The 13,418-nt window shown below is 25.7% G+C and overlaps 1 protein-coding gene across 3 annotated transcripts; it reads left to right on the top strand.

Moving 5' to 3' along the window:
• The first annotated feature begins 3,456 nt into the window (after window positions 1–3,456).
• On the top strand, window positions 3,457–12,984 carry LOC126901653 (uncharacterized). 3 transcript variants are annotated; one of them, XM_050678294.1, is made up of 9 exons: window positions 3,457–3,750; window positions 6,200–6,275; window positions 6,905–7,022; window positions 8,840–8,914; window positions 9,107–9,318; window positions 9,615–9,836; window positions 9,906–10,064; window positions 10,134–10,292; window positions 11,937–12,984. In XM_050678294.1, the coding sequence occupies exons 2-9, from the start codon at window positions 6,217–6,219 to the stop codon at window positions 12,925–12,927; spliced, it is 1,995 nt and encodes a 664-aa protein (XP_050534251.1). In that variant the 5' UTR covers window positions 3,457–3,750; window positions 6,200–6,216; the 3' UTR covers window positions 12,928–12,984. The 3 variants fall into 3 exon arrangements, with proteins under 3 accessions (XP_050534251.1, XP_050534253.1, XP_050534252.1); XM_050678296.1 differs by lacking the exon at window positions 3,457–3,750 and having other exon boundaries at window positions 6,838–7,022; XM_050678295.1 differs by lacking the exon at window positions 3,457–3,750 and having other exon boundaries at window positions 6,828–7,022.
• Window positions 12,985–13,418: the final 434 nt, after the last annotated feature.

Genomic DNA, 13,418 nt, shown 5'->3' with positions numbered 1-13,418 from the left:
ATACCTTCTCAGCTTCGCATCGAAGCTAAAAAACGCTTCGATGCAAATCTTTAGATAGTGTTTAATTTTAAAAAATTGGTGTATTATTCCAAAAACTACATAATCTGCTAGTTCCTTATTAATATCCTGATTAAAATAAAGTATGTCGAATGAAAAAGAGATTATTAAAAAATATTATTTCTTATAAAAAAATTGTATTGATCCATCCATTTTTTAAAAAGTTATAGCCTTTTAAAGTAAAAAATGTAAAATATAAAATCGAGAAATTTCACACAAAAATAGCATTCGGTAGCGGTTTTCACCATGAAGACAAGTCCAGAGGTCAAATTTATTTTTTCATAATAACTTACATTACATTAGCTTTAATTTAAGATATATATAAAAGTGTCAGACCTTCCGGAACATTTTCAAAAGTTAAGTTGAAAAAGTTAATTTTTTGTAAAAAAGTTGTCATTTTAAATCCCCCCCTGTGGGCAGGTTAAGTGTCAGATTTACAAATAATATATACCAAATGATAGATAAAGACATCAAGCATCTTTAAAAAAAAAATTATATTGATATGTTCATTTTTGAAAAAGTTACGGCAGTTTTTAGTAAAAAAAATTGAAAAAATTTCGAAAATTAGCGATTTTTAAATTTGTAATTTTTTTGNGAGGTTTCCCCCATTTACGGGGAATGAGGGAAATTTTTTCAATTTTTGAGGGAAATGTCTTCGACTACATACGATATGTGATCTTTTGACGTATAGTTGAAAGAAATCGGTTCCGTGAGAGCTGAAAAAATTGTAACAGACACAAAAAAAAAAAATAATAAAGTAAAAAAATAAACACATCTTAGTAAAACCAATACCTTTTCAGTTTCGCATCGAAGCTAATAATTTTAAATTATGTGAATTTTTAAACAAAAATATTATTATATTGCATAATAATTTTAGTTTAAATTTACTTATTGCGCAACTGATCTTTCAAAAAAATATATCTAGCGTTAAATTGTCCTGATGCGAAATTGTCGGCACTGAATTGTCACGACACCGACTCTCATACTTAATGACGAAATATGTGCACTAGTATTCATAGCTCTAGATGAAAATGTGAATAGATATATGTTGCTTTAATTATTTTAGAGTGAGTATGATTTAATAAATATTGTATATTGATATAATATATTTAATAAATATAGTGAAAATGATCAAATATTTCCTTACTATATACCTTAAAGTAATCAATTTCATAGTTAGATATAATTTTTTAAATTTTTATTGCAACAACTGTTTGTCTTCGCCGCCTCTGACATGCAGTTGGCAGCGATGGCACTAAAAATTCAATTAATTTTAAAGAGCATAAAACATTTTATGTATTGAATCATAGAGCAATAGTTCATAAAAAAACCTATATTTAACAGCTTAAGACTAAACACAGCAGCTAGATGATACTTTCTGTGTACCCGACTTACATAAACTTAAAGCCTCAATCGAGAAGTTCTGCGTTGTAACATAACCAAAACGTATATACCAACCGTTGCATACAAAGAACTTGAATGAAAGCTAACTGATAACATACACTTAAACCAATCATAATGAGTGCGGTATCACAAAGTTACTAAACGGGATGAGAATTCCTCAACAGGTTGATTCTGTGTGAATGACGAGCACCAACATTTTTTGACAAAAAAATGTAATTTAAATTTCATTTGTAAATATTCAATACATTTAAGAAATAATATTATAACTAAAAACCATATTAATAGATAAATCTTATGAAAAAAAAACTATGCTTAATTTATCTATATACATGAACANGATAGATAAAGACATCAAGCATCTTTAAAAAAAAAATTATATTGATATGTTCATTTTTGAAAAAGTTACGGCAGTTTTTAGTAAAAAAAATTGAAAAAATTTCGAAAATTAGCGATTTTTAAATTTGTATTTTTTTGGAGGTTTCCCCCATTTACGGGGAATGAGGGAAATTTTTTCAATTTTTGAGGGAAATGTCTTCGACTACATACGATATGTGATCTTTTGACGTATAGTTGAAAGAAATCGGTTCGGTGAGAGCTGAAAAAATTGTAACAGACACAAAAAAAAAAAATAATAAAGTAAAAAAATAAACACATCTTAGTAAAACCAATACCTTTTCAGTTTCGCATCGAAGCTAATAATTTTAAATTATGTGAATTTTTAAACAAAAATATTATTATATTGCATAATAATTTTAGTTTAAATTTACTTATTGCGCAACTGATCTTTCAAAAAAATATATCTAGCGTTAAATTGTCCTGATGCGAAATTGTCGGCACTGAATTGTCACGACACCGACTCTCATACTTAATGACGAAATATGTGCACTAGTATTCATAGCTCTAGATGAAAATGTGAATAGATATATGTTGCTTTAATTATTTTAGAGTGAGTATGATTTAATAAATATTGTATATTGATATAATATATTTAATAAATATAGTGAAAATGATCAAATATTTCCTTACTATATACCTTAAAGTAATCAATTTCATAGTTAGATATAATTTTTTAAATTTTTATTGCAACAACTGTTTGTCTTCGCCGCCTCTGACATGCAGTTGGCAGCGATGGCACTAAAAATTCAATTAGTTTTAAAGAGCATAAAACATTTTATGTATTGAATCATAGAGCAATAGTTCATAAAAAAACCTATATTTAACAGCTTAAGACTAAACACAGCAGCTAGATGATACTTTCTGTGTACCCGACTTACATAAACTTAAAGCCTCAATCGAGAAGTTCTGCGTTGTAACATAACCAAAACGTATATACCAACCGTTGCATACAAAGAACTTGAATGAAAGCTAACTGATAACATACACTTAAACCAATCATAATGAGTGCGGTATCACAAAGTTACTAAACGGGATGAGAATTCCTCAACAGGTTGATTCTGTGTGAATGACGAGCACCAACATTTTTTGACAAAAAAATGTAATTTAAATTTCATTTGTAAATATTCAATACATTTAAGAAATAATATTATAACTAAAAACCATATTAATAGATAAATCTTATGAAAAAAAAACTATGCTTAATTTATCTATATACATGAACATGCTTAAGAATAACTTAAACAAAACTTATTTAAAATAAAAAATTATAAATATAATACTATATAATAATCACGATACTTTGAAATATTACAATATGATTCTATTTGATTAGAATATAAGTATTATAAAAATTTAATTCAATTTGAATTTATAGTATATTACAAACAATTACTACAATTTATTGAAAATAGAAATCAAATTATGTTTAGAGTACTTTTTATACAGAAAACAATTTATAAAATAATATAAAGCATTCAGAGTCGAACCAAAGTCAGATTTTGGTAACTTTAAACGACCTCCATAAAGGAATTTCGTTGCTATGGTGTTATAAATGAAATGTGTGCTCAGAGTACGGTAAATCCATTTTTATACATTAGTCGTGATCGCATTCTTCCATTCATTACACACTGGGTGCGTTAGGATGTTTGGATATTTTATCAAACACCTCATAATTCTATGTATTATGTACAAAAAGTTTTAGTGATACTGAAGTTATATTTAATTATAAAAATAATACAATAATTCATTGTCTTCACTGTCAAACCGTATATACATATCTTACGATGGTACGCAGTAAAAAAATATACCAAATTACCGTCATTGTTTGTACAATACAAATAATACCGTGACTGACCATTCAATGAATCAAATAACAATATGTAAAAGTAACAGGTAATTTTAAATAAAATACAGCTATCAAATTTGTGTTGTTTACAATTTTAATATATTTTAATGTTTAAAATTAATTATCCAAATTACATTTTTAATTATTAATACTGATATATTTAATCAATGAAATTAACAAGTGTTTATTTTTCATGTAAATAAGTCTCATACTTCATACAGAATTAAGTATTATAATTAGAATATATATTATCAGTTAATTAAAACTATACGAATTTATAATAAAAGACCAAATGTTTATTTGAGTGTATTAATATATAATTACATAAACTATCACCACGATCAGCAGATATTATATCGTTTCAGTTTTTCTGTTTTGTAAAATTGTTGAATGGTAAATTAATTAATGTTAATATTAAGTGTGTCATTCAGTAGTTCAATATTCAACAATAATTTTTATTTTTATTATGTCAGAGGTAAACAAAAATAGAAATATCAAAATTTTAACCGCTGTGTTTGTGTAAACCGTTTAATAACAGAATGGTATATTTTTTTCTCATAATTTATACTTACTAATTGGAATACTGGATTATGAAGCTTTAAAGGCAAATAATTAGATGAGTTTTTATTTGTATACTTTATGATTTTTATAAAACATTAGGTGAATTCATTTTTAAGCTCTAATATTTTAATGGCATGATTAGGCGTTGAATAAGTTGAGCTGAAATTAAATTTAAACACGTTGTGTTCATAAAAATAATCATAATGATAATTAAAAAGCGTAATATGTATCAGACTTTGATGAATGCTTTAAAATACGATGAATAGATTAAATGATATATCGACATTTTACATACATATTTTAACATGTAATTTTCAAAAACTTAATTACTGATTTATCCAAGATTAGTAGATATATAAATACAGAAAGGCGTGTCAGAACTATAATATAAGGTGGGTAAATCATTTGTATAGTAAAATCGTGCTCGTAAAAAAATATTTAATAAATAATTATTTAGTAATTACTAATACTAACATAACTTCATTAACATTAATAATTGAAAAATAGTCGAGACTTATAGATGAGATCAAAAAAATTTAATAGCTTTGAGATACTTAATATAATATAATAAAACTCCAAAAACATATAACTTTCCTGTATAAGTATTACTTAACAGTTAAGTAAGGGTTGTTTATTTCTCAATGATGTTATAAAATATTTTATAGTTGTATAATTTAATATTTCTTTATGTGATAAATACTTGACTGTTTATTTCAGTTTTTACATAGTTTAAAAATATAAATTTTCAATACATATTCATGTTTCAAATTAACAGTTAATAGGATGCTGAAGTTTTCTGTTCTATTCAAAGTCTATATGTCAGAGCGTGTATAGGTTCAATGCACATATTATGCGCATTCTATTGTCTAATAACATGCTGACTTGAAAGATGTATAAAACTTGAATTGCCCCCGGGAACAGGCAACCCAAAATTTGTGTTGCGTAATGTAACGAAGGATGTTCGTTCACATGTATAATTTGTTGTTATATAGCAACAAAACCTAGCAGTTTTATTATATTCATGATAAATACGTCTATGTGCGCGTGATTTGTACTAACAGAGAAAACAAAAAAAAATATGCTAGAATAACCAAGGAATAATAATGGCAATATATTTTAACCTGTATAAACCAAACTGAAACTGATTAACTTTTTCATTGGACCAATCCAAGCAAAAGCAAAAGATAAGGTTAAATTAAAGACTACATTTGACGCAGTTTTTAGGAATAAATTATAGAATGATTAAGACTATTGAACTTAATTTTTAATTTTTTGAAATAAAATTTTTTTTAAGATTTTTTAACTAAAATGTTAGTTTATCGCGAAGCGTAGATTTTACATAAGAAACTAGAAATAATGTTGAAAAGCTTTGCTATCTTCCAGTGACATTCTATGCATCGTATTGATCAATGATTAAAATTATTTTTAATCAATAACTAGATAGATGGTATCCTACATTTTTTAAATATTTGTTTAAAAGCATTATATCTTTTTAAATAACGAGAAAAAAATACTGAACTGTATACTTTTAAAATAACTCGTGTTTCATAATCAATCATAAGGTTTTAAAGCTCGTTTTATAAATATAGTATAATCTGGACAAGCGATTTACTTGTGAAAATAGTGCCATTCGAAAAAACATTTTATACAGTTAAAAATATTTAACGTTGCCAAAGTATTAATCAGCTTTAATTATTTTATATTTTAATAAATTAAAATAATAAATAATACTAAAACCTACAACATTATAGCAATTTCACAACTCTATATCATATCATCTATATTGTCAATCCAACAAAAGGTAATCAACCAAAACAATAAGAAGGACGTTCAATAGTTAATCAGGAATTCATTTTTATAAGAAAATCTATTTTACTTCAATGTATTCAAAACTTAAAATATTTTTGTAACGCTTATATTTTATTTTATTTTTAGTAAAGTGATTTCGTGACATGAGTTCAACTACTTCACAGATTAGTGATTTTAACTTATTAAGAAAATACGGAAAAAGGTAAAAATAATTAATTTAATATATTAACTACAGAAAATAAATGATATGACTAAAAAAATGTTATTGATTTAACGTCTTTAAAAAAAATTACTTGTATATAGAAAATAAATTAGTAGCCAATCTAAGATCTACTACTTTGATAATGTTAATTGTAAAATATTATATGAACAATTAAAATCATTCTAATTCAGTCATAAATATATGTTTTATTTAAATAAGTTTTATTATCAGTTAAATTTCATTGATTATGACAGCCTGTTAGCCTTGGTGTATCAATAACAAAAAATACTGGGGTTTATAACACATATTTATTATAGATTAAGTAAATATAAAAAGTTTATAAATAAATAGGGAATTGATACATAGAAAAATAATAAACTCATAGTTATGAACTCTAATAACCTCTATAGCTATATTTTTAACTAATTTCGTTATTAATTGTTTAAGTAAAAAAAAATTATTTTGATTATATATATTATTATTATTATTCATGATCATATTTAGATTTTATTATAATAAAACAGAAAATCTGTAATTATATTAACTGTGTAGAATGCGTTAGGTGAGAGGATAAAATGAAAAAAACATTTGAAACCTGTTCATTCATTGGCAAATTACTCTTGATATAGGTCGTCAAAAAAAAATAACTCTACTATCAGTGATTTGTACAATAACTTGTATTCTAGTCAAATGGTCGCGACAATCGACCAGAAAAACAAAATGTCACCTCAAAGGACAATATCTTTGGTAAGTTACAATTTATATTAAATAAAACAACCTTTATGACACAAAGTTGAAGGCATTTTAAACAAATATTATTAAATTTGACAGTATTTCAGAGCTTGTTGAATGATGTTACTATTTAGGATTAATAACATAAACAAATTTGTTTATAAAAAAATTAATGTCTAGAAAAATATTTTATAATTTTTATTTAACATTATAAAAAAAAACTTTAAGGATGTATTTTCATTAAAAATATTTAAAAAATTATTGAGTTTGTAATTTGCGCATATCAATTAAAGTAACAGTGGTTAATATCTTTAAAATACCTTTGACTTATTAAACAGAAAATGTTTGAAAGTCTAATCTACATTAATGTCATACTGCACATACTCATAATATTACCATTTAGTAATATATTATTTCATATAAAAAAGCTTAAGTACCAACAATATTAATAATCTAAATTTTATTCTTTTGATTTGTTTTATCTAAGATAATATTTAATACATTTACAACTAGTGAAATACCGCGTGAAACTTTTTTTATAAATTTTTCTATTACATTTGAAATAATTTTGAACTAAATTATTAATCATTTAGCAAGAAAAACTAAATTTCATAGACATTTATACATAGCTTAGTACTTTTTGTAGTATTTTATTCAACATTTTCAAAATTATGTTATTTTTTCAATAAAAATTCAATTTATTTTCCTTAGGTAATTTTCATAATGTGATTGGTCAATTATACAAGTTTAAAATGTTTTGTGTTATGGTTCATTTTCCCATGACAGTCTTGAGTTTTCAAGGACTCTAACGAAGCATACTAAAATAGTTCCCCATTTCCGGATTGTATAGATTAAATTTTACAAAAAATACAACGAACATCGTAATACACCTACTAGTGTCTATTAAACGTTTGTCATTGTTTGAAAATGTAACATTTTCCCTGCTTGAATGAAATAATTTGATATCATTCAGAGTTTTATATAACAGAAACTCGATCAACGAATATTTTAATAAATCAGTTAAAAATTCTCTAAATAAATTTAAATAATATAAAATCAACTTGTAGGTATATGTTCATAAGATATATATATAGAGTGCAATAGATTTAACTGACAACTCTTATAACTTTTGACATAATTAAAGTTTCACTGTAATATTTTTTTAAACAATCTTTACACTGTAAAATACTTTACGTATAAGTAAAAACATAAAATTTAATACAAAATTAGTCTAATAGTGTAAGTAATGGGAAAATTCTGAAAATTATTATTTTTTCAAAATAAAAGGAGTTATACAGAAGTATTATCTTAGGGCTGATAGTCACCCTTTTTGATTTTTTAGTGATTCATGAAAATGATATATTTTACCTGCTTAAGCCAACAAAAAGGAATAGGTCCTATACAAAAACTTATCTGTGAAAAAGGAACAAGTTTGAACTCCCTCTCTCCCAAAATATTCTGCTTATCAAAGTGAATATCTACATTGTTTTTTTTCTGTTCATAATCTTCAATCCTACTTTTATATAAGTTCTATAAGCAACATTGCTGCTTAATTCGTATTACTTAACATTTGGCCAAGTACTGACTGAGTACTCGCAAGCTCCCCCTCCCTATAATCATGTAACGATCAAATTTTTGACCAAAAATTTGATCTTGAAAAAAAGGTTTCATTAAAAATAACACTTATTATAAATTTATAAAAACATTTTCTTTAGACTCCTCCCGAAAATATACTATAAATGTGCCGCAATAACATTTTCATAAACCAAAATTTTAATTTTTCCCGTAGATTAAAAATCGTAACTACAAAAATTGTTTTTGTAATATTTTAGGGCTCATTACATCATGCATCACAGACACAATACATGGAGCCTAGATTGACGCAGCTTGAAACTTTAGAGGCAAAGGTAATACTTTACACATTAGTTATAAAAGTGTACGCTGATTGATTAATGTTTTTGTTACCGCCAATTAATTATGTCAATACAAGTATGTGTATAGTAACTCTTATTAAACTCAAGAGTACTTTAAAATATATGTTCTTTTAAATAATATAAAATGTATTTAAATAAAAATGATAATAATTAATAATTGATTAGATGGCTAATATCGAAGTTTCGTTGTCAACAACGTTGAAGAAGCCAAAGAAGAGCTTTACGCCTATAATTCCAAACAATTCACAACCAACGCCACCTCCAACCGTCATACATGGTTCTCAAAAAAACACAACTACACCAACTAAAACAATGAACGGTTACATGTTAAAATCTACAAACAATAATTATGATAAAGAAAATTTTAATCATAACACGTGAGCTTATCGATGATTTTAACATTTAATTAAATTGCTTAAATCAGTAAATAAAAATGTTTAACAATACTGTAAATATTTCCTATCAGTGGGCAGAAATCAAAAGTTGTAGGTAAACTTGATGGTTGGATTGAGTTTAATACATTTTACAATGTTTGATTATTTTTTTTTTAATGGAATATATGCAAATAGCTTACATATTTAAAAAACTGATAATAAACTTTTATTAAATTGCAATTAGTCGGACTATTAAAAACTTAATAGGATTTATATGTTATGTTTGTTATTTTTTCTAGCATTTCAAAATCTCCAATTAATCAAAATCATCTAGTCAGCGATATTCACACCAATGAAGAGAATAATAATAAAAATAATCTACAGTTTAATAATGACATTGTCAACGATAGTGAAAAACTATCATTGACACAGAAAATAAATAACCTGAAAAATGACATCGACCAAAAGCGATTGGCTATTAAAAATATCAAAATATCTTTAGACCAATTAGATGTTACAGAGTGAGTAATTAGAAATCACTACGAGCTAGTTATCTTCCATTTTCTTACAATAATATTTGGATTTAATAGTAATATTGATACAAGAATTCAACAAGCAGAACTTGAATATCAATTAGGTAGAGAAGAATTAAATTTACTGAGTTTGATGGAAGAAATAAACAAAAATAAATGTCGTTTAGAAGAGGTAGAACATCAAAACGAAAAAAATGAAAACAACACATTATACAAGTATAACTAATCAGATGACTATTTTCAAACAATAAAATAATCTGAACTTATAATAAAAATTCTGTTTAGTTATTTATCATATAATCCAGATACTGTTATAAGCCTTCGAGCCATAGAAATTGAGTTCGATCTAAAAAGTCCTAAATTTGGAGTCGGTCCTAGAAAAGATAAACCCGGTTTATTTATTGACTGGACCCTTGACGGATTAGGATTTTCAAAGGGAGACAGGTAAAACATTATAGATTTAATTACAAAAATTATACTAACCAACACAGTTTTTAGTCTTGACAAGGAACATAATTTCAATTTTTGATTTGATTTTGGTACTTAATAGATACATTGTAAGAAATGATCTAAAATTTCTCAAACGTCAGTATAATATTTTTAATAAACACGATAATTTTACATAGAGGTAGTGTAATTTTCACATAAGTTATCGAAAATTCGTTAAAAACACATTTTTATCTTTATTTATCAAAAAATTTTCTTGTATTGTTTGCATTGCTATTGTGTAGCCTCCCATAGGGAGGTTTCTTATCTCTTATTTGAATATTGAAAAACTGAGGGCAGATAACTTAAGCCAAATTAATAATCCAAAATTTTAGGTACGAAAATTTAGTTTTTTTGATTATATTATATTAATTAAAATTATAGTTTTTTTTAAGTAATATATCTATTTTGTGTTTATCGTAACTTTACGAAGACTATTTTTTAAAAGATCTTTCACAAAGTATTTATTGAGTTTATAATTCATTCAATTAGGGAAGATTGAGCAAATGACACACACCTAAGGAAAATTCTCAATAAAAAGTATACCAATAGGAATTAAATGTTTATTTATATCTTAAAAGAAACATAAACTTGTCCATTATTAATATGATCATTTTTTTATCAAAATTTAAGGATTTGGGTAAAATTAAATGTTTAATAAAAAATAATTTGAGACAGTATTAAATATATATGTTGGTAATCCGGTTCATGAATATTGGTAATGACGCTTATGATTACAAAATTTAGTGATAACTATAAAAAATATCAAATTTATCTTTAAAAAAAATAGTATAATACAAAGGTAGGCAAATAATATTGTATTTATTTTCTTGTCTTCTGATACATTGTTATCAATAATATTTTTATTTCACAAAAATATAATTATTTATACTACAGAAAATATAACATCTGTTTATTTTAATTAACACAATATAGAATCAAATCAAATCATAATAATAGTAAATACTAGTGGGTGCCTTATAATGGGATAATACATTACCTCATTATCACTTTCTCGTTCTTAAATTCTTATGGTTTTATAACTAGAGATATTAAATATTTAATTCCAATTGATAATTAAAATTACTTATTATTACAATGGGTAATAGTTTATAAATTAGTCGAATAATAAGATCAATAACTTATTAATAATTAATTTGCATATAATATTAGTAATAATTTTATTTTAATTCAAAACTATGTATCTGATGAACTCTGAAGACATTATAAAATTTGTTAGTCTTGATAATATTTCATAAAATTAATTTAAAGATTAAATATCAATTTAAGCAGTATCCACCAATTATGCGGCAAATTCCCATATACCTTTCTACTATTTTAAAATATTTTAATGCTTAAAATTAATCAGTATCATTGGCAATGTGTCTATTTTACTTAAATATCTATGTTATTAATGTACACGAATTGTATTTAAGTAAATTTACTAATCCTAGTTTTATTTATATTTATAATTATAAGCATTTTTTGAGTACGCTTATAATTATCATTTTAGAGTATACATATTTTTTTAATAAAGTAATTAGAGACAATAGTTACATTTTAGATAAAGCACATGTATGCTATAGTCCTTATTTTTCATAGGTTGCTTGAGGTAAATGGTAAAGTAGTGTTGTTAATGAAAAAAAAAGAAGATCTCAACCGTTTGTTAGAAGTTTCACCTGGCTGCGTACGTATAGTGGTTATGAAAAATGGACCTACGGTTGACCAACTTGAATTAGTGGCTCTTAAACGGGAATTAGATGAGTGTCGTGCTCAAGCTGAAGAGGTTGATAGATCCAGACATGCGTACAAAACGGATAACGTAAGGCTTTCTCATCGAGTGTCTTATCTTGAAGACCAAATATCAGAACTAATGAAAACTCGATCATCGGCGGCATCTGTACTATTTCAAAGAGGTTCTAATTCAGCTATGGTCCGCAGCAAAAGTCCTAAACATGGTGTCTCAGCTATACAACAGTATAAACGCAAACAACAACTAATTTATGACGATAGACCAGTACTAGATGGACCCGTTAAGACTCGTATCCGTACTGTCCCTCGCCTATACGGCAGTTCGGCATCTGTCGAATCATTGGTGTCCACTTCTGACGTTATAACAGTGGCCCCAAAATCTTTTGATGATTTACAGGCTGTTTCACCTAAACGGATTAGTAGATGTCCACCCGGAAGAAGTAGTCGAACTCGACATATACGAGAAGCCCAACAGACTTTGTTTCGATTTCTAGATTCTGAATCGTCGGGTTCGCCTTACCTACCACAAATGTATGCTAGCAGTAGTGGGAGCGTTAGATCATTAGACCTGGAAGCTGTTGATCATCAAAGATTAAAAAGCAATGAATATTATTCACATCTAACTGCTGGAGGTAATTCGCTTCATCCTAGTCGATCCCTTAATTACGATTCAGAAAACTCTGGTGGTCGTCGCCCTATGCCTCCTAAAAAACCACTACGCTTATCCTTACAGCAAAGACAAAAAGATAAAGAAATAAATGAAAAACGACACCACCGGAACAATAGTCATGATGAAATTGATTTATCCATAATAAACAACACCATGTCACAAATAAAATAATGTTACAATATTTTTGTACTTTTAACTTAAGTGACCAAATAAAATGTACACTAAATATTTTTTAAGTAAAAATTTATTTTACGTTTATTAATTATTAATTCTATAAAAATGAATAACATTAAAATTACCGTTATTATGATATGCAGCAGGGAGTTTGTTAAGAAAACATATAAATTGTTATAAACAATAAAAATCTGTTAACTTACATTATGAACACTCTATATAAAATTATGTACTGCGTCATTATTAAATGAATAGCAGAAGCGTATACGATTATTATTATATTGATTATTTGTTTGTGAGGGGACTTTAAAAACATAAACCTCATTATTTACAATTAAAAAAAGTCATTATGTAGTATATTGTCCACTTAATAAAATATTTTGAAACAATTTTCGTATCAAAATATAAGTATAATAATATTAAAAATACCTATATAATCCATTAAAGATGAAAATACTAAAAGGTCACTATTATGATCCAAAATTTAT

This window comes from Daktulosphaira vitifoliae, unplaced genomic scaffold (assembly GCF_025091365.1).
Source record: "Daktulosphaira vitifoliae isolate Bord-2020 unplaced genomic scaffold, ASM2509136v1 Scaffold_3, whole genome shotgun sequence".
Taxonomy (NCBI): domain Eukaryota; kingdom Metazoa; phylum Arthropoda; class Insecta; order Hemiptera; family Phylloxeridae; genus Daktulosphaira; species Daktulosphaira vitifoliae.
This window is presented reverse-complemented; position numbering and strand designations above follow the sequence as displayed.

Excerpts from the sequence above, each read along its gene's own strand:
- LOC126901653 (XM_050678294.1), top strand. The coding sequence starts at position 6,217 with ATGAGTTCAACTACTTCACAGATTAGTGATTTTAACTTATTAAGAAAA. Across the intron at positions 9,319-9,614 it reads GAAAATTTTAATCATAACAC|CATTTCAAAATCTCCAATTA; the intron begins GTGAGCTTATCG and ends TATTTTTTCTAG. Across the intron at positions 10,293-11,936 it reads GGATTTTCAAAGGGAGACAG|GTTGCTTGAGGTAAATGGTA; the intron begins GTAAAACATTAT and ends TATTTTTCATAG.